General features: G+C 47.0%; 1 protein-coding gene across 8 annotated transcripts in view; it reads left to right on the top strand.

The window, feature by feature from the left end:
• The window catches only part of LOC146805993 (uncharacterized), a 731342-nt gene extending 712106 nt beyond the window's left edge, over nt 1-19236 (top strand). For all 8 annotated transcript variants that reach the window (XM_085623346.1, XM_085623342.1, XM_085623340.1 and 5 more), the window contains one exon: nt 18347-19236. In XM_085623346.1, the coding sequence (XP_085479472.1) occupies nt 18347-18445 (99 nt within the window). In that variant the 3' untranslated portion in view covers nt 18446-19236. The remainder of the gene's footprint in view (nt 1-18346) is intronic.
• The last annotated feature ends 48 nt before the right edge of the window (nt 19237-19284 follow it).

Below are 19284 nucleotides of genomic sequence, written 5' to 3'. Positions count from 1 at the left end.
CAGTCAGTTGTTTGTTGACTACCTTTTCACAAATTTTGGCCAAGCAAGGGAGTAAGGAAATCGGGCGATAGTTGGCAGGATTGCCGGGATCAAGAGATGGCTTTTTTAACAACGGGATGATTTTAGCTTGTTTCCATTCCTGTGGAACAACAGCCTCAGTTAGGGACAGATTAACAAGTGTATTTACCTCGAGATTAACTGTCTCGGCAATAGAGGCCAGGAGCCTGGCCGGACAGGGATCAGACGGAGAACATGACTTTAAGGATTGTAGTAGTTTCAGAGAGTCAGATAGCGTCACCGGGGAAAAATCAGAAAATAACACCACCGGGGTAGAGCTGCCGACCAGAGGCCCACCCTTAGAAGAAAATGTCGCCTGAATGGTCCGAATTTTAGCAATAAAGCAATCGGAGAGCTTTTCGCACAAGATGCAGAAACTGGAAGTTAAGTGGCCATGGCTTCTGGAGCCATTAAACTCTGGACGATTGAGAAGATTTCTTTTTAATTGTTACTAGCGCACTCAATCCGCGCAGTATAGTAGAGGCTTTTCGCTTCGCGGATAGCCTGATGGTAGATCTTCTGAGCATCTCTCAACGTCTTCTTGGCTATTGGACAAAAGACGGTACGCCAGCTGCGTTCAAGCTTTTTACAGTGTCGTTTGAGCAGCTTCAGATCAGTGGTGAACCAAGGTTGTGAGGGAGAATCCCTATGGCGATGGCGACAGGACAGGGGAGACAAACTGTCCACAGCTCGTCCAATCCAACTCAAGAAACATGCAAGGGCCCCTTTAAGATCAGAAGGAAGAGTAACCCTAGAGTTGTCTAAACAGAGCCGAAAGGCTAAGGGGTCAATTTTTGCTGTTGAAGGACAGGAATTGAGCTGTTGGTCATTAGATCCATCACTTACAGACCAAGTAAAACAAGAGAGGAAATGATCAGACCAAGAAACAGGCAAAGGGTTATCCAGAGAGATAGGAAAGTTTGAGCAGATAGGGTCCAGAATATGACCACCATCATGGGTAGGAGAGCTGACCCATTGAGTAAGCTGAGCAAATTCAATCGCCTCGAGAAAGGCTTTGGAATCGCTCAGATCCCGTTGGTAAAGATGGATATTACAATCACCCAGAAAGAGGTATTGTGAAAAGCGTAGTGCACGGGAGACAAGCAGCTCTCCAAGACCACTAAGAAAAGGGCCAGCGTAGCCAGGTGGTCTATATACTAGAGTGCCAGCTAGTGTGGAGTGGGCCGAGAATACAATGGTAAAGTCGAGAAGTTCGCACTGATCGAGCGGAATATTGTTGCCCAATGTCACCTCCCAGACATTTCTGTAGATAATAGCCACACCACCCCCCCTACCACACAGGCGGTCAGCTCGGCAAATCTAATAACCTGCCGGAATAGCCATCTGCACTATAGGATTAGAAGAGTCTTTCATCCAGGTCTCTGTGACAAACAAAAAATCGAGATGTAGGTCAAGGATCAGATCAAAAATATCCTGGTAGTGTTTGACTAACGAACGACTGTTAATCAGGCCCGCTTTTATAATTGGGCGGGCTTTAGAACTCACCCTCCCTCTGACATGAGGGTATATACCTCTAGGGGCCTGGCTAAGATGGAAATGGCATTTAGAACATGAAAGAGGACGACTACCACTCACATCCCAATTCATGTGGGGCGTGCAGATTGCAGGTCTAAGTGCCAATAGATCAAGCCGGCTGTATATCGGCGGGGTCCCTATGAGGCGAGGGGTGCGGACAGCATGGCTGGAGCTGGACGCTTCCGGGACGCGGACGGGCGCAGACGGGCTTGCCTGCGGCACGCCAGCGGCGCGTCCGCTGCACGCGTCCGCTGCGCGTCCGTCCGGCGCGCATTAAATGGTCGTCTCGTGTGCGCGAGGCTAGAACACCTAAGAACCAAGATGGCGGCTCTCGGCGGCACAACGAGGAACCAGGAAATGAATAAAATACACAGTACAATACCAAAACAGATTAGAATGCAGAATGAGGGGCAGATTGTGGTTAAAAAGTATTCAGTTTTTAAAATGCAAGTAAGGGGGCTTTATATGATTCAAATGTGCAAAGTCAGCAAATACATGTGCAAAATAAGCAATGAGCAGATCGACAAGGAAACGCCAAACCAACGTGAGGCGCGATGTCCACTGCACCTCAAAGCGCTGCGCGTCCGTCCGGCGCGCATTAAATGGTCGTCTCGTGTGCGCAAGGCTAGAACGCCTAAGAACCAAGATGGCGGCTCTCGGCGGCACAACAAGGAACCAGGAAATGAATAAAGTACACAGTACAATACCAAAACAGATTAGAATGCAGAATGAGGGGCAGATTGGGGTTAAAAAGTATTCAGTTTTTAAAATGCAAGTAAGGGGGCTTTATATGATTCAAATGTGTAAAGTCAGCAAATACATGTGCAAAATAAGCAATGAGCAGATCGACAAGGAAACGCCAAACCAACGTGAGGCGCGATGTCCACTGCACCTCAAAGCGCTGCGCGTCCGTCCGGCGCGCATTAAATGGTCGTCTCATGTGCGCGAGGCTAGAACCCCTAAGAACCAAGATGGCGGCTCTCGGCGGCACAACGAGGAACCAGGAAATGAATAAAATACACAGTACAATACCAAAACAGATTAGAATGCAGAATGAGGGGCAGATTGTGGTTAAAAAGTATTCAGTTTTTAAAATGCAAGTAAGGAGGCTTTATATGATTCAAATGTGCAAAGTCAGCAAATACATGTGCAAAATAATCAATGAGTTTAAGGTAGTGCAGTGTTGTTTGTGTAGTGTAGGGGGTCATGTTTTAGGGTTTAGGGTTGTGCAGTGGTGTTTGGGTAGTGTAGGGGGTCGTGCTGGGGGTAGTGTTTTAGGGTGTAGGGTAGTGAAGTGGTGTTTGTGTAGTGTAGGGGTCGTGCTGGGGGGTGATTTAGGGTATAGGGTAGTGCAGTGGTGTTTGTGTAGTGTAGAGGGTCATGCTGGGGGTAGATTCAGGGTTTAGGGTAGTGCAGTGGTGTTTGGAAAGTGTAGGGGGTCGTGCTGGGGGTAGTGCTTTTGGGTTTAGGGCAGTGCAGTGGTGTTTGGGTAGTGCAGGGGGATCATGCTGGGGTAATGTATTAGGGTTTAGGGCATTGCAGTGGTGTTTGGGTAGTGTAGGGGTCATGCTGGGGGCATTTTCTTAGGGTTTAGGGCAGTGCAGTGGTGTTTGTGTAGTGTAGGGGGTCGTGCTGGGGGTAGTGTTTTAGGGTTTAGGGGAGTGCTGTGGTGTTTGTGTAGTGTAGGGGGTTGTGCTGGGGTAGATGTAGGGTTTAGGGTAGTTCAGTGTTGTTTGGGTAATGTAGGGGGTCGTGCTAGGGGTAATGTCTTCGGGTTTAGGGTAGTGCAGTGGTGTTTGTGTAGTGCAGGGGGTCGTGCTGGGGGTAGTATTTTAGGGTTTAGGGTAGTGCAGTGGTGATTGGATAGTGTAGGGGGTTGTTCTGGGGGTAGTCATTTTGGGTTTAGTGTAGTGCAGTGGTGTTTGAGTAGTGTAGGGGGTCGTGCTGGGGGGGTGTTTTAGGGTGTAGGGTAGGGCAGTGGTGTTTGTGTAGTGTAGGGGTGGTGTTTTAGAGTTTAGGGTAGTGCAGTGGTGTTTGTGTAGTGTAGGGGGTCATGCTGGGGGTAGTGTTTTAGGGTTTAGAGTAGTGCAGTGGTGTTTGTGTAGTGTAGGGGGTCATGTTTTAGGGTTTAGGGTAGTGCAGTGGTGTTTGGGTAGTGTAGGGGGTCATGTTTTAGGGTTTAGGGTAGTGCAGTGGTGTTTGGGTAGTGTAGGGGGTTGTGCTGGGGGAAGTGTGTTTGGGTTTAGGGTAGTGCAGTTGTGTTTGGGTAGTGAAGGGGGTCATGCTTGAGGTAGTGTTTTAGGGTTTAGGGTAGTGAAGTGGTGTTTGTGTAGTATAGTGGGTCATGCTTGGGGTAGTGTTTTAGGGTTTAGGGTAGTGCAGTGGTGTTTCTTTAGTGTGGGGGTTCGTGCTGGGGTAGTGTTTTAGGGTTTAGGGTAGTGCAGTGGTGTTTGTATAGTATAGGGGTTTGTGCTGGGGTTGTGTTTTAGGGTTTAGCGTAGTGCAGTGGTGTTTTGGTAGTGTAGGGGGTCGTGCTGGGGGTAGTGTTTTAGGGGTTAGGGAAGTGTAGTGGTGTGTGTAGTGTAGGGGGTCTTGCTGGGGGTAGATTTACATTTTAGGGTAATGCAGTGGTGTTTGGCTAATGTAGCGGGTCGTGCTGCAGGTAGTGTTTTAGGGTTTAGGGCAGTGCAGTGGGGTTTGTGTAGTGTAGGGGGTCATGCTGGGGGTAGTGTTTTAGGATTTAGGGCAGTGCAGTGGTGTTTTGGTAGTGTAGGGGGTCGTGCTGGGGGTAGTGTTTTAGGGTTTAGGGTAGTGCAGTTGTGTTTGTGTAGTGTAGGGGGTTGTGCTGGGGGTAGTGTTTTAGGGTTTAGGGTAGTGCAGTTGTGTTTGGGTAGTGTAGGGGGTCATGCTGGGAGTAGTGTTTTAGGGTTTAGGGTAGTGAAGTGATGTTTGTGTAGTGTGGGGGGACGTGCTGTGGTCGTGTTTTAGGGTTTAGGGTAGTGCAGTGGTGTTTGTGTTCTGTAGGGGGTCGTACTGGGGGTAGATGTAGAGTTTAGGATAGTGCAGTGGTGTTTGGGTAGTGTAGGGGGTCTAGTTGGGGATAGGGTTTTATCGTTTAGGGCAGTGCAGTGGTGTTTGGGTATTGTAGGGGGATCTTGCTGGTGTAAGTGTTTTAGGGTTTAGGGCAGTGCAGTGGTATTTGGGTAGTGTACGGGGTCATGCTGGGGTAGTGTTTTAGGCCATTGCAGTGGTGTTTGTGTAGTGAAGGGGGTCGTGCTGGGGGTAGTGCTTTAGGGTTTAGGGTAGTGCAGTGGTGTTTGGGTAGTGATGGGGATAGTGCTGGGGCAGAGTTTTAGGGTCTAGGTTAGAGCAGTGGTGTTTGTGTAGTGTAGGGTGTCGTGCTGGGGTAGGGTTTTAGGGTTTAGGGTAGTGCAGTGGTGTTTGGGTAGTGTAGGGGGTCATGCTGGGAGTAGTGTTATAGGGTTTAGGGTAGTGAAGTGGTGTTTGTGTAGTGTAGGGGGTCGTGCTGGGGTAGACTTAGGGTTTAGGGTAGTGGAGTGGTGTTTGTGAGCGTAGGGGGTTTTAGGGTTTAGGGTAGTGCAGTGGTGTTTGGATAGTGTAGGGGGTTGTGCTGGGGGTAGTGTTTTAGTGTTTAGGGTAGTGCAGTGTTGTTTGTGTAGTGTAGGGGGTCATGTTTTAGGGTGTAGGGTAGTAAAGTGGTGCTTGTGTAGTGTAGGGGGTCGTGCTTGGTGTAGATTTAGGGTTTAGGGTAGTACAGTGGTGTTTGTGTAGTGTAGGGGGTCGTGCTGGGGGAGATATAGGGTTTAGGGTAGTGCAGTGGTGTTTGGAAAGTGTAGGGGGTCGTGCTGGGGGTAGTGTTATTGGGTTTAGGGCCGTGCAGTGCATTGGTGTTTGGGTAGTGTAGGGGGATCGTGCTGACGGTAGAGTTTTAGAGTTTATGGCAGTGCAGTGGTGGTTGTGTAATGTAGGGGGTCGTGTTTTCGGATTATGGGTAGTACAGTGGTGTTTGTGTAGTGTAGGGCGTTGTGCTGGGGGTAGTGTTTTAGGGTTTAGGTTAGTGCAGTGGTGTTTGAGTAGTGTAGGGGGTCGTGCTGGGGGTAGTGTTTTAGGGTGTAGGGTAGTGCAGTGGTGTTTGTGTAGTGTAGGGGGTAGGGTTTTAGGGTTTTTGGTAGTTTAGTGGTGTTTGTGTAGTGTAGGGGGTCGTGCTGGGGGTAGAGTGTTTGTGTTTAGGGAAGTGCAGTGTTGTTTGTGTAGTGTAGGGGGTAGTGTTTTAGGGTCTAGGGTAGTGCAGTGGTGTTTGGGTAGTGTAGGGGGTCGTGCTGGGGGTAGTGTTTTTGGGTTTAGAGTAGTGCAGTTGTGTTTGGGTAGTGAAGGGGGTCGTGCTTGGGGTAGTGTTTTAGGGTAGTACAGTGGTGTTTGAGTAGTGTAGGGGGTCATGCTTGGGATAGTGTTTTAGGGTAGGCCAGTGGTGTTTGTGAAGGATAGTGGTTCATGCTCGGGGTAGTGTTTTAGGGTTTAGGGTAGTGCTGGGGGTTGTGTATTATAGGGGTCGTGCTGGGGTTGTGTTTTAGGGTTTAGGGTAGTGCAGTGGTGTTTTGGTAGTGTAAGAGGTTGTGCTGGGGGTAGTGTTATATGGTTTAGGGAAGTGCAGTGTTGTTTGTGCAGTGTAGGGGGTCTTGCTGGGGAAGTGATTTAGGGTTTAGGGTAGTGCTATAGTGTTTGTGTAGTATAGGGTGTAAAGCTGGGGGCAGTGTTTTAGGGTTTAGGGTAGTGCAGTGGTGTATGTGTAGTGTAGAGGGTCATGCTGGGGATAGATTTAGGGTTTAGCGTAATGCCGTGGTGTTTGGGTAGTGTAGGGGTCGTGCTGCAGGTAGTATTTTAGAGTTTAGGGCACTGCAGTTGTGATTGTGTAGTGTAGGGGGTCATGCTGGGGTAGTGTTTTAGGGTTTAGGGCAGTGCAGTGGTGTTTTTGTGGTGTAGGGGGTCGTGCCGGGGGTTGTATTTTAGGGATAATGGCAACGCAGTGGTGTTTGGGTAAAGTGCTGGGGGTAGCGATTTAGCATTTAGGGTAGTGCAGTGCAGTGGTATTTGGGTAGTGTAGGGGTTCATGCTGGGGATAGATTTCGGGTAGTGCAGTGGTGTTTGTGTAGTGTAGGGGGTCGCGCTGTGGGTAGTGTTTTAGGGTTTAAGGTAGTGCAGTGGTGTTTGTGTTGTGTAGGGGGTCGTACTGGGGGTAGTGTTTTAGGGTTTAGGGTAGTGCAGTGGTGTTTGGCTAGTGTAGGGGGTCATGCTGGGAGTAGTGTTTTAGGGTTTAGGGTAGTGAAGTGGTGTTTGTATAGTGTAGGGGGTCGTGCTGGGGTAGACTTAGGGTTTAGGGTAGTGCAGTGGTGTTTGTGAGCGTAGGGGGTTTTAGGGTTTAGGGTAGTGCAGTGGTGTTTGGATAGTGTAGGGCAGTGGTTCCCCACCTTTTTTGACCCATGGCTCCCTTGACCCACTTGGCAGTTGGCCGTGGCTCCCCACCATTTTTTTACCGGCGCACCAGGGTGCCGCGGCGCACAGTTTGGGAACCACTGTTTTAAGTGTGCTGGGTCCTGCTGGTGCAGTTCTAAAAGGCAGGTGTCAGGACAATAGGTAAGTTTTACAGACACATCAGAGGAGGTCGCGCAGTAGTATACAAGTAAGCCCAGCCATATCCAAACATATTCAACCATTTGCAAACCTATCCGTCATGTATCCTTCCATCTATAATTTCACTTATCCATCCCTTCATCCATCCTTTCACTCATCCATCCATTATCCATCCATCCACCCTTTCACCCTATCCATCTGTACACGCATCCATCCACTCTTCTACCCATCCATCCATTCACTCATCCATCCAGCCATTTACCCTTTCACCCATCCAGCCATCCTTTCACTTACTCATCCATCCACCCAGTCACTCCTCTTTCCACCCATCCACCCTTTCAGTCATCCATCCATCCTCCCTTTCTCTCTCCATCGACCCTTTCACTTAGCCATCCTTCCATCCATCCACCCACCCACCCATCTATCCATCCACTCATTAATCCATCCATTGACCCGATCACTCATCCATCCTTTCTCTCATCCATTTATCCTTTCACTCCTTCACTCATCTATTCATCCTTTTGTCCGCCTACCCTCCCTTTCACTCACCCATCCATCCATCCTTACATCCACCCTTTCACTCATCCATCCATCCACCCTTGCACTTATCAATTCATCAATCCATCCATAATTTCACACCTCCATCCTCCCACTTACTCACTCATCATCCACCTTTTCACACATCCATCCTTTCACTCATCCATCCACCCTTTTACCCATCCAGCAACCCTTCGACCCATACATCCAACTATTTACCTTTTCTCTCATCCATCCTTCCACTCACTCATCAATCCATCCATCCATCCTCTCTCATTCTCCATCTATTCAATCTTTCATTCATCCATTCACCCTTTCACTAATTCATCCAGCCATCCACCCATCCCTTCACTTACTCACTCGCTCACCTTTTCATATTAATTTTGAGCTTAGCCTTTTTGAGAAGAGGCCCATCAAGAACTTCACCCTCGCTGCAGGAGCCATTCCAGGACTGGGACAGAAACCACCCAGGGCGGAGACAGGATCCACCATAGGGTGGGGGGACAGGAGCCATCACAGGTTTTTTGGGGGGGGGACAGGAGCCACCACATGGGGGGACAGGAGCCATCACGGGGGGGGCAGGAGCCATCACATGAGGGGGAACAGGATCCACCAGGGTGGGCAAAAGGGGTGGGCATGCAGTATTCTAGTATCATCTTTGTCTCTTCCAGGGTGGGGTAGGGCTCCTCACCCCCTCCTGGACAAGACAACGAGACGACAGGGTCTCTGTCAAAAATGTTAGTTTTGTCATCCCCCACTGTGATGTACAGTACTTAAAGGAGATACTCCAAGAGAACTGATTTAACGGATTGTCCTCCATACTGTTAATCAGTGTGGATGCGATTGTGCCATGTCTTTATTTTATTACATTTTGGACTGATGTTTGAAGAACCGAGGTTTTCTTACAATTTAGTAACATGAATTAAACTCTGTGGAGAGAACCATGTGCTGCCTCGGTGTAATCAGGGCCTGTTCTACGATTTTTATGGCCCTGGGCAGGAAGGGAATGTGTGAGGCCCCTCTAAATTGCAGAGACATGACACGACGCATTCAGGGTTGTTTGCATCTGAAAAGATGCCCCTGCGACCGAAGCTGCAGCCCCTCCCTCTCAGTCACCTTCAAACACGACTTAACAGCTCGTGACGGGGCTGAAGGTGTGAGTGTTGCCATCCCGCTGTGCCTCTCCAATGCTGCTGGGGATCTGAGCTTTGGTGCTGCATCGGAGTCTTTTACAACGAGTGTTGCGCTGCAGCTGCAATCTCCCACATCCTGCGCGGCGGCGCGGCGCCCCTGGCTTCTAATCGTGGCGCACCGGGGTGCCGCGGCGCACACTTTGGGAACCACTGGTGTAGGGGGTTGGGCTGGGGGTAGTGTTTTAGTTTTTAGGGTAGTGCAGTGTTGTTTGTGTAGTGTAGAGGGTCATGTTTTAGGGTGTAGGGTAGTAAAGTGGTGCTTGTGTAGTGTAGGGGTCGTGCTTGGGGTAGATTTAGGGTTTAGGGTAGTACAGTGGTGTTTGTGTAGTGTAGGGGGTCGTGCTGGGGGAGATTTAGGGTTTAGGGTAGTGCAGTGGTGTTTGGAAAGTGTAGGGGGTTGTGCTGGGGGTAGTGTTATTGGGTTTAGGGCCTTGCAGTGCATTGGTGTTTGGGTAGTGTATGGGGGATCGTGCTGACGGTAGAGTTTTAGAGTTTATGGCAGTGCAGTGGTGGTTTTGTAATGTAGGGGGTCGTGTTTTAGGATTATGGGTAGTACAGTGGTGTTTGTGTAGTGTAGGGCGTTGTGCTGGGGGTAGTGTTTTAGGGTTTTGGTTAGTGCAGTGGTGTTTGAGTAGTGTAGGGGGTCGTGCTGGGGGTAGAGTTTTCGTGTTTAGGGAAGTGCAGTGTTGTTTGTGTAGTGTAGGGGGTAGTGTTTTAGGGTCTAGGGTAGTGCAGTGATGTTTGGGTAGTGTAGGGGGTCGTGCTGGGGGTAGTGTTTTTGGGTTTAGAGTAGTGCAGTTGTGTTTGGGTAGTGAAGGGGGTCGTGCTTGGGGTAGTGTTTTAGGGTAGTACAGTGGTGTTTGAGTAGTGTAGGGGGTCATGCTTGGGGTAGTGTTTTAGGGTTTAGGGCAGTGCAGTGGTGTTTGTTTAGTGTAGGGGATCATGCTGAGGGTAATGTTTCAGGGTTTAGGGTAGTGCAGTGGTGTTTGGGCAGTGTAGGGGTTTGTACTGGGGGTAGATTTAGGGTTTAGGGTAGTGCAGTGGTGTTCAGGTAGTGTAGGGGGTCATGCTAGGGGTAGTGTTTTAAGGTTTAGGGTAGTGCAGTGGTGTTTGTGATGTGTAGGGGGTAGTGTTTTAGGGTTTAGGGTAGTGCAGTGTTGTTTGTGTAGCGTAGGGGGTCGTGCTGGGGGTAGTGTTTTAGGGTTTAGGGTAGTGCCGTGGCGTTTGTGTAGTGTAGGGGGTCGTGTTTTAGGGATTAGAGTAGTGCAGTGGTGTTAGTGTAGTGTAGGGGGTCGTGCTGGGGGTAGTGTTTTAGGGTTTAGGGCAGTTCAGAGGTGTTTGGGTAGTGTAGGGGATAGTGCTGGGGTAGTGTTTTAGGGTTTAGGGTAGTGCAGTGGTGTTTGTGTAGTGTAGGGGGTCGTGCTTGGGGTAGTGTTTTAGGGTTTAGCATTTAGGGTAGTGCAGTGGTGTTTGTGTAGTGTCGGGGGTCGTGCTTAGGGTAGTGTTTTAGGGTTTAGGGTAGTGCAGTGGTGTTTGTGTAGTGTAGGGGGTAGATTTAGGGATTAGGGTAGTCAAAAAAAGTTTCTTCGCTTCATTGATTTGCTGCTGTGGTTTCCAGTGAAGAAACTAGAGGATGACTGAATGTGAAATTGCTGTTCATCTTATCCACCCCCTTTCCGGGGACTTGCGTTCAGCAAACCATTTCTACGCACCTTCTTGAATGGCCAATGATCCATTGGCCCCTTTCAACTCAACTAAATCCTTATAATTTTTCTTACTAGAAACTTTATTTGTCCTTGACTACTAACATGACATTTAAACGGCCAATCTACCTCCCCCGTCCCCTTCCCTATCCAAAATGGCGCTCCCGCACGAACCAGGCCACTTCCGGGTCCCGACCCGGATGTCCTTCCATGAGCCCCGCTATTTACGCTGCCTCCGCTAAGCGCACAAACAGAACTGAATGAAACAGAACACTCGTACCGGGCATTAGCCAAGATTTGAGGTAAGCATTGCAACGAAGCAGTTACTCCCGTCGGCTTTACCTCCTTCTTTGAACTAAGGATTTCTTTTCTCCTTTTTGATCCCCTCCCCTTAGAATCCGACTATATCTTTCTAGCACATCGTGGAAACGTCCATTTTCAGTAATACCCGGTAAGCTCTACTCTGCCCTTCCTTGCCTCTAACGCTTAAATACCTCACTCGTCACGAATACCATCACTGTAAAATATAAATCTGCACGACCACAATACTCGTATTTTGTTATACTTTTAAATTTAAAATTAAACACGCACAGTGAAAACGCCTCTCTGATCACGTCTTGCTGTAATCACGTCAAGTCTTGTCACCACTGTATTATCAGTTTCTACTTAACTTCATCATTCAAGAGCACGCTAAACCTTTTACATATGCCCTCACAATACCGCGCCACGTAAATATAAATACGTCTATCCCGTTTGGGACCACAATTTGCCGTGCTGCCGACCTCGACTTTTTGACGGCCGATTTATAAGTTCACGCATGAAATACCTAGTGCACGTTAATGAACTCTTTCGAATGATTCAGACGCCTGTAAATTCCCTCCTTGATTACCCTATTCACGATCTCGCGTACAACCAACCAAGATACTCACCTCGAGCATTTTATTACACAACAACCACGCCACCTGATTTTACCTGATCACTGAATCACGACCACTTGGCTTTAAGCCTTCTCACTTTTCTCGTCTATAATTGAGATATCACCATACTCGCCTTGCATGCGCTACGACCAGTTCCATTATAAAGACTAATTTAAATCCTCTCTCTCGTGACAAACCCTACCGACGCAATATCAACTCATCACCCTGATGCCCATGACCCGGTACAAACCTGTAAATATATAACTTTTACTTATTTACACACCAAACTTTAATGTTTTGTTGGCCCACAATGTGTCATATATACGTTTCGTCATTGCCGTTCTTCACCAATGTATACTTTTTTGGCACTGTTATTTATTCACTCTCGTGTTCCATACTCTATGACTTGTCGAAAATTTCATACCGTTACGCGTATGTGGATCACATTACATTTACCCTGTAAATTGATACAAATAACGTATTTTTCTCGATATATGACAATGTTTCTGTTTATACACTCGAATGATCTGTGGCATATGGAACCTTTGACTTCTTTGGTCTTGATGACCTCCATTACGTCCTGTGATTCTTCTTTCTCTAATATGGACATGCACAATATTGTATTGTATCCTATAATATGTCACACACTGTACCTTTAACTTACTCATTCTTGATACCTACTGTACCGTCCACACTAACCCTCACGTGACCTCTCCAAATAATTAAAACAAACCCCCCTTCTTTTTTCCTTTGGCTTTCTTCTATAAAACGCACTATCCTTTTCCCTACTAATTCTCCGCTGTTAAACATTACTCCTAAATGTGTATCTTATTGTTCTTTCTGTTTTCTTCTCCCATTAACGTTCTTACATTTTGACTCACTGGCCTGTTTTCTCTTTAACTCTTGTGCTTAACATGTCATATGCATTCGCATATCCCAAATGTTTTTTACCTACCCTTAAAATGAACAGCCCTGAAGAAGCCCCAGGCCTATAGGCCATGTAGGGGGCGAAACACGTGTTGGCTGTGCCACCCCTTGGTTTTTTCTCATACCCACCCCTATGTATGAGTGCAAATAAAGGACTAGCTCACGTTTAAATCAACTTGCTTTGAATTGGAATTTTTTCCTCCAAGAATCAGAATACACTAATCTTGCCTTGACAACCCATCAGAACTTTTGCTAAAACTAGGGGGATAGGGGTTTCCCCCTGTCATTGGGCAAGAACCAGTACCTCTCGACTAACGCTTATTACCTGGCGAGTAAGGGATAGGGGCCTTTCTCCCCTCTTCCGAAGAAAAGCAAACCATTGTGGCCTTGTGAAGTGATCATTATATGCCACCGCTTCTGTTTTTTTTCTTTTTTCCCTTTTCTCTCTTGTGTTCTCTGGTGCTTCATCTTTTCCCTCTGTTTACTTCACTGAATGTTTCGCTGTGTCGTATTTTCACTTCCTCCTCCCTTCTTTCAAAACGTTCTTTCTCTTGTTTTGCATTGTCTTATTCTCCCCATTGCTCCCGCATTATATCCTTTTTAGGTCGAGCCTAGAACAGCGCATGCGCTGTTGCTCGACTTTTAGTAAGGGGATTTTCACAGTGCTGCCAGCCGCTGGCCTCAAGCCTGTGTGCATGTGTGCGTGAATGCGTGCAGCCGTCATCTGTCTTTTCTCCGTTGCGGGTACTCTACTTCATGAAGGCGCTACATCAAGATATGTCATGGCTTGTTGCTGCACACACTGGGCAGTCGCCTCTTTAGTGCATTGCAGCAGGGTGCCCGGAACCAAGCACTTCAAAGCGTGCAGGCTTCTCCAATGTGTGCTCATGTCCCTAAAGAGGGTCGTGTTTATAATTGCCAATATACAACCGCTGGCAGCAGCCGCATTCTGGTATGCAGCCAGGATTTTAAATAAAGGCTGTTCTGCTCTCAGAATGTTTTGTTTAACCTTAGTAACCCTGATAAAGTTGTACGAAGCAAGTGCCTGGTGGCCGTGCCTTGTTCTTTGACTGCCTTGTGGCTGCAATTTGTGACTGTCAAGCCACTGAAAAAAGGGAGCCCCAAAAACACTAAACAACTAACAAAAGAGATGGGGTCCAGAGCTCCTTGAAAATGCATATAAACTGAAGTCAGCTGCTGATCAAGTGATCAGCGCGCCTCGCTCCGCCCCTCCCCACCACAGAGCGCGTCCCCGCGATCACTCGCTTTCGCAGCCGCGTTACTTTTACGGCCGCGCAGCAGGATGTCGACTTTGTTGTGTGCGAGTTACTTTTACCACGGCCAATGCTTGTTCACATAGCTCTCCGTTAACGCGACATGCACATTAATACACGTAGCTTGCGAACCGGCTAGCAAGCAGGCTTCTAGCGTGCCCGGCCTGGCGATGCCCGCTCCTGGCCTGGAACCCGGGCCTTCTCCGCTGCCCCTGCTACCCTGCCTGGGCGTCTCCTTCACCATCCAAATCGGCCTGACCCGGGAGTTTGTCCTGCTGCCGCCCTCCTCCGACATGGCGCTCGTCAAGCAGCTGGCCTGCTCCATTGTGGACCAGAATCTAAGGGGCCGGTGACCTCACTTCCTGTTTACTGTCTGCTTAGCCCTGGGAGCTGGGGGCCATCAGAGTGGAGCGTTACCGCACCCCTGAAGGCGGCGGGCTCATTGCACCCACCAGTGCTTATTGGTGAAGTTTACTGGGCCAAGTGTTTACTTTTACTGAGACTCGGGGGAGGCGGTGAGATCTTTTATTTGCATGCAGGGAGACCTTTTCTATACCCTGTGCGAGGATGAGGCGCTGGGGTAGAAAAGTTTTGCTCTCAGGCCTGCTTTTGTAAAGCAGAACCAGTTGCCGGGGAAGGAATAAGGGCTACTGCTGAACCCCACAGGATTTCCAATTTTTCGGCAAGAAAATGACCCGCCATTTGTTCAAGTTTTGAGATTCTGGAATGACCTGGAGCTAGTTTTTGAATTGGCTTTTATGTGGATTTCTCTCTTTCTTTACCACAGGGTAATTCTAATGTTGTCTAATCTAGTCAAAATGTAGACATAATAGCTCCTACAATATATTTCAGGAGATTTTTTTTGTTTAAATCAGGGGTAAGTTTACATTTCGAAATATTGGATTTTGACTACTTTTCCTAGTGTGTTTACCTGTACTGACAAAGATACCTGCCATGTTGGTAAAATACTTGCCAGTTAGTTATCGTTTCCTGCCAGGCTGCTGAAATTTACATCGCTCAGATGTGAATGGGCCATGTATGTCCGGGCTGCAAACCTGGAATTGTGTTTGTTTACCATGCTGGCCTACACACGTTAAGATGCTGTTTATATTACTTGACAGAGCTTCATAGCAGAAATATTATTGAACTCTGAGAGTCTGCAGCAGTGTTTACAGGTGTTTCTGCGGCAGACATTTACTTAACCACCGGAGGCTGCTATGTGGGCTCTATGACACTCAATTCAGCTTATTCTGGCTAGATTGGCAACAGGACATTCTTCAACGGGAGAGGGCTCGCTGGGCATCGCACCAGGCCACGAAAAAACACCCATATTTCGACTGCTGGCACTCCCCAGGATGACAGGACCCGACCGCCAGCCAAACACACCCAAAAATGTAGTAGTTTATGCAGTGGCGTAGCTGGGGTGGGGGCGGCGATCTGCCTCAGTTGGCACTATTTTGGGGGCGGACAAAGGCATTCAGATAAGGCTCGGCTTTCTTTTGTGGACGTTCGGGGATGGGCAGAAAAGGAATAGGACTCTGGCAATGTCCTCTTTTTTTTGTGCTGGCAGCTGTCCCCCCCCTCTCTTCCAATTATTCCCTCTCTTTCTGTCTTGCTCCTCACTTACTGAAAACCGTAGCTGGAAGAAACGGTTCACAATCTCTCTTTCCTTCTTTCATTTAGTTGCTTCCCTGTGAAATGGATCCAAAAAAGAAAAACACTCTTGCGGGAAAAGCCCTTTTTCTGACATTTTTCTATTCCAAAGTGCAGCGGGATGGAGAGAAATAGAAGGTTTTAAATATGAAAAATAAATACATAACTAAATAAAGCAAGACAGAGAGGTTGCAAAGTCTCTAGATTGGTTTTATTCACATCCAAATACATCAGCCTCACTTTACAGAGTTTGCCAGTGAAGCACTACTTTTGTTTTCTAGTCTTTCTTTGAACAGCATTGTTGTCCCCAGGTGGGAAAGTGTACTATTCCTGGAGGGACTGCAATAAAAGGTTGATGGGTGGATTGAAAAACAAAATGTGTACCATGGCTCTGTGTTTATGGATGTGGTCTTTTTAAACCATACTGCTTACGTTTTGTAAGGATATAAGCAATGGACATTGAAACGGTTCCCTTCAGGGCCCTGTAGTCATGTCCTTAACTTTTCAGGTAAAACCACTCCCTGATTTCTGAATAGTGAGTGAGAGATCGTTAAGGTAACCATGTTGTTTCTGCTCACATTTCACATGCTTTACTTAATCTTGCATTCCCTATGAGTGTTTGCTTTTACTTTTTTTTTTTAGGCAGCATATTACTCTTATCAAGTGCATAATTTGAATTGAGCCACATCCAAGTGTTTATAGCGGGCACAATTAGGTTGTAGCTGAAGGCAGTGCAAGTTTCTCTCAGTGGGGCAGTTTGGTGTTCAGTGGGGGAGAGGATGTGGCACTATGGCCAGAGCTGTCGAATTTGTAACTGGGGAACTGGGTTCAGCCTTCATGACCAGCCCACCAGACCACTCTACTGAGGGAGCATATTCCCATGCCTGACCTTAGAAGGCCCCACTAGACCTTAGAAGGCTTGTTGTCTTAGCACAAGCAGGTGTACCCTAGTGGTGTCAATTGTGGGTTAACCTTGAAGGCCTGTCCACCACAATCCATACTGAAGTTCATCTCCAGTCTTGCGGGCAGGCCTACGAAGCAGCACACCCTAGAGCAACAGTGATCCATCGCTGTGACTCTGTCACTGAGGTCACATGAACCTTGTGCAGGTTAGGGCAGTGCGAACGGTGTGACCACACTGGGTACCTATTTCGGGTGGGTGCGTAGTGTTTGCAAGTATATTATGGTTTAAAAAAAACTTGCTGCCTCCTTCCTGGCCTCCAGCAATTTTCAGAAACAATAAAAATATCATGATAACTTCGGTGATTAATGTTCTGCCTAGAGAGAGATCCGAGTTTTGTCTAGTGGAAGGGTTAATGTGCCTGCTGCAAAGAACATGTACCATGCAGATCACAAAGTGCACTGCTTTAATGGGGGGACCATGATGAATTGTCATTTAATGTCAGCTGTAGATGATGGATCCCTGAACAGTGTCATGTATGGGCATGTTTGCATTGTGCTCAGGGGATTACCAGGTAATTGTTCACGCAGCTCTCTGATGGATGTCACATGCGGTTTTTCTGAGTCCCCAGATAGATGCAGTCTGTGTGTTCTCTTTTGTACTGCCAGTCACCGGTGTATTCAACTGTGTAGCCTTGGACCGTGTCATGTATGTGCATCTAACTTGCATGATCGAGGTAACCATTAGCGGCGATACTACGTGTCTCTCGGTCCTCTTTCAAGTGCTTGCCGTCCTTTTACCCCAGGACAGCCCTAGCAACGTGAACAATCAGCTATATTATTACAACTCTAATATACGTGGTAGGTCACACACTGTAACATTTGAGTCCCACTCAAGTATACGTTGAAAGTACCTATGTATGATGATTGTATCCTTGCCTATATAATCAGCTGTGATAGTATTTTAGTTTCAAACACACGCATTTTGATTGATATATATAACAGGCACATGGACCATGATTAGTGTTATGTCATCCACAGTATTTTAAAGTGGTATTTTCTGTACTAGGATTTTCCTTGTATGTTTTTCCAAGGGGACACTGTGACAAGCACTTCTTTTGCTCCGGAACATCTATTTGCCTGCTGAGCATCCGGTTTTTTTTGTACCAGGCTTTCAACTTATTTTGAAATCATAATGTCGTATGTGATGTCTTCTTGGTTATATACAAGGTGACAAAATGCTTAACACTTTTTTACTGTAACTTTTTAATTTATTGCACAGCAGCCACGCTGCTCTGCAACATAGCTTAAAGACATTGGCAAAGCCAATAGCTCTGGCTAAACACTTATAAGGTCCCAAAGGCGAGACCTATTGGCTATGCCAATGCTTGTTATGTTTACTTGCTCAGTTCCCCCTCCCATTCCTGATTGTTTCTCACTGCATATTCTCTTTCCCTTTATTCCCTCCACGACTTCAATCTCCCTTTTCTTATTCTCACTTCCCTTCCATTATTTCTTTCATGTCCTCATTTCACTTTTATCATTTCTCCTCACCCCTTTTCCCATTCTTTCACCCCTAAACAATCTACTCTGTGGTCCTATTTTTCTTTCCTCAACATCTCTTCATTCCTAATCTCCCTTCCATTCCATCACCTCTTTCCCATTTACTTGCACATCTCCCTTATTTTTCTGCATACCCTTTACATTATCATCTCCCTATCCCGTGCTGCTTTTTTCCATATCTCTTCTTTTTACATCCCCTTTACCTCCTGACACATGTTCCCTATCCTTTCCCATTCTCCTCCCACATTTCTTCCTCTCTCATTTCTCCCTCCATTATTTGATCGCTGCTCTCACATTACCTCTCTATCCACATGCTATCTCCTCATACCTTTCACTCTTTTTTTGGGCCCCTCCCTCCAACTCTGGCTCTCTTCTTCTTCTTGAATCACACTCTCCTTTTCGCACCTTTCTCTCTACCTACTTCCTGCTTCCTCCAGGGCGTCAACTGGTACAACTGGAAGGGATTTGAGTTTTCCATTCCCTTTACGGAGATGAAAATGAGACCCAAAAACCCTGTGGCTCTGCGGAGGATCTGAACCCCACACCATCGTCCACCCTTGAAAAAGAAAACGAAATAGAACCAGCGCTACAGTGCAGGAGATGCTCTGGGACTTCCGGAGTGGCGGAAAGAGACAGCAGTGAAGAGACAGCAGTGACGACGTCATGGCAAGCTTCATCCCTCCATCCGCGAAGAAGCGCCTGTCAAAGAAACAGGGACCTTGTTCCTTGAAGTGGGAAAAGGAGAATATGAATCTGCCTCAACAGTAAACCCTGCAGTGTAGGGATATGGGGAAACCATTGCTTCTCTGTGGAGGCACAGTAAAGAGGAGAAAAAGTGGGAATCCAGTAAAAAGTGGGTTTTTACAGCTTTGCCTCTGGGTTCGCAAACCAAGTCAGCTTTATTTTTGGAAACCTGAGTTCCGGAGTATTCCATGTTCATGTACATGTCTCGTTATAATACCTATTTGTAAATTTATCAATATTGTAAACCTTTCTCCGCTGTGTTTTTGAACGCCTGTTGCAACAAATCATCTCATCAGAGTTCGGAAAACAAATCTGGCGTTCATGCTTTTCTACTGAAGTTCCATTTTTCCCTTTAAAAACTTTGAGGAAAAGTTGCACAATTCATGGTTTCTTGTAGACATGTCTGCATACTACTTAAAAGTCAAGTTGATATGATCCTGCGGTAAACTATTGTAGTAACTACGTAGAAGTCTAAATATTTTGATGAAGATCCATATGTTCGTCTGGTCTAGAGATAGCTTTGCGTTGTTTGCCACACGTGTAAACAAATAATAATAATAATAAATACAAACATATAAACATACTTAGAAGGTTTTTTTGTTCAGCCCTCTTCATGCATTGGTCTGTTTAA

Source organism: Triturus cristatus, chromosome 8, assembly GCF_964204655.1.
Source record: "Triturus cristatus chromosome 8, aTriCri1.1, whole genome shotgun sequence".
Classification (NCBI taxonomy): Eukaryota; Metazoa; Chordata; class Amphibia; order Caudata; family Salamandridae; genus Triturus; species Triturus cristatus.
This window is presented reverse-complemented; position numbering and strand designations above follow the sequence as displayed.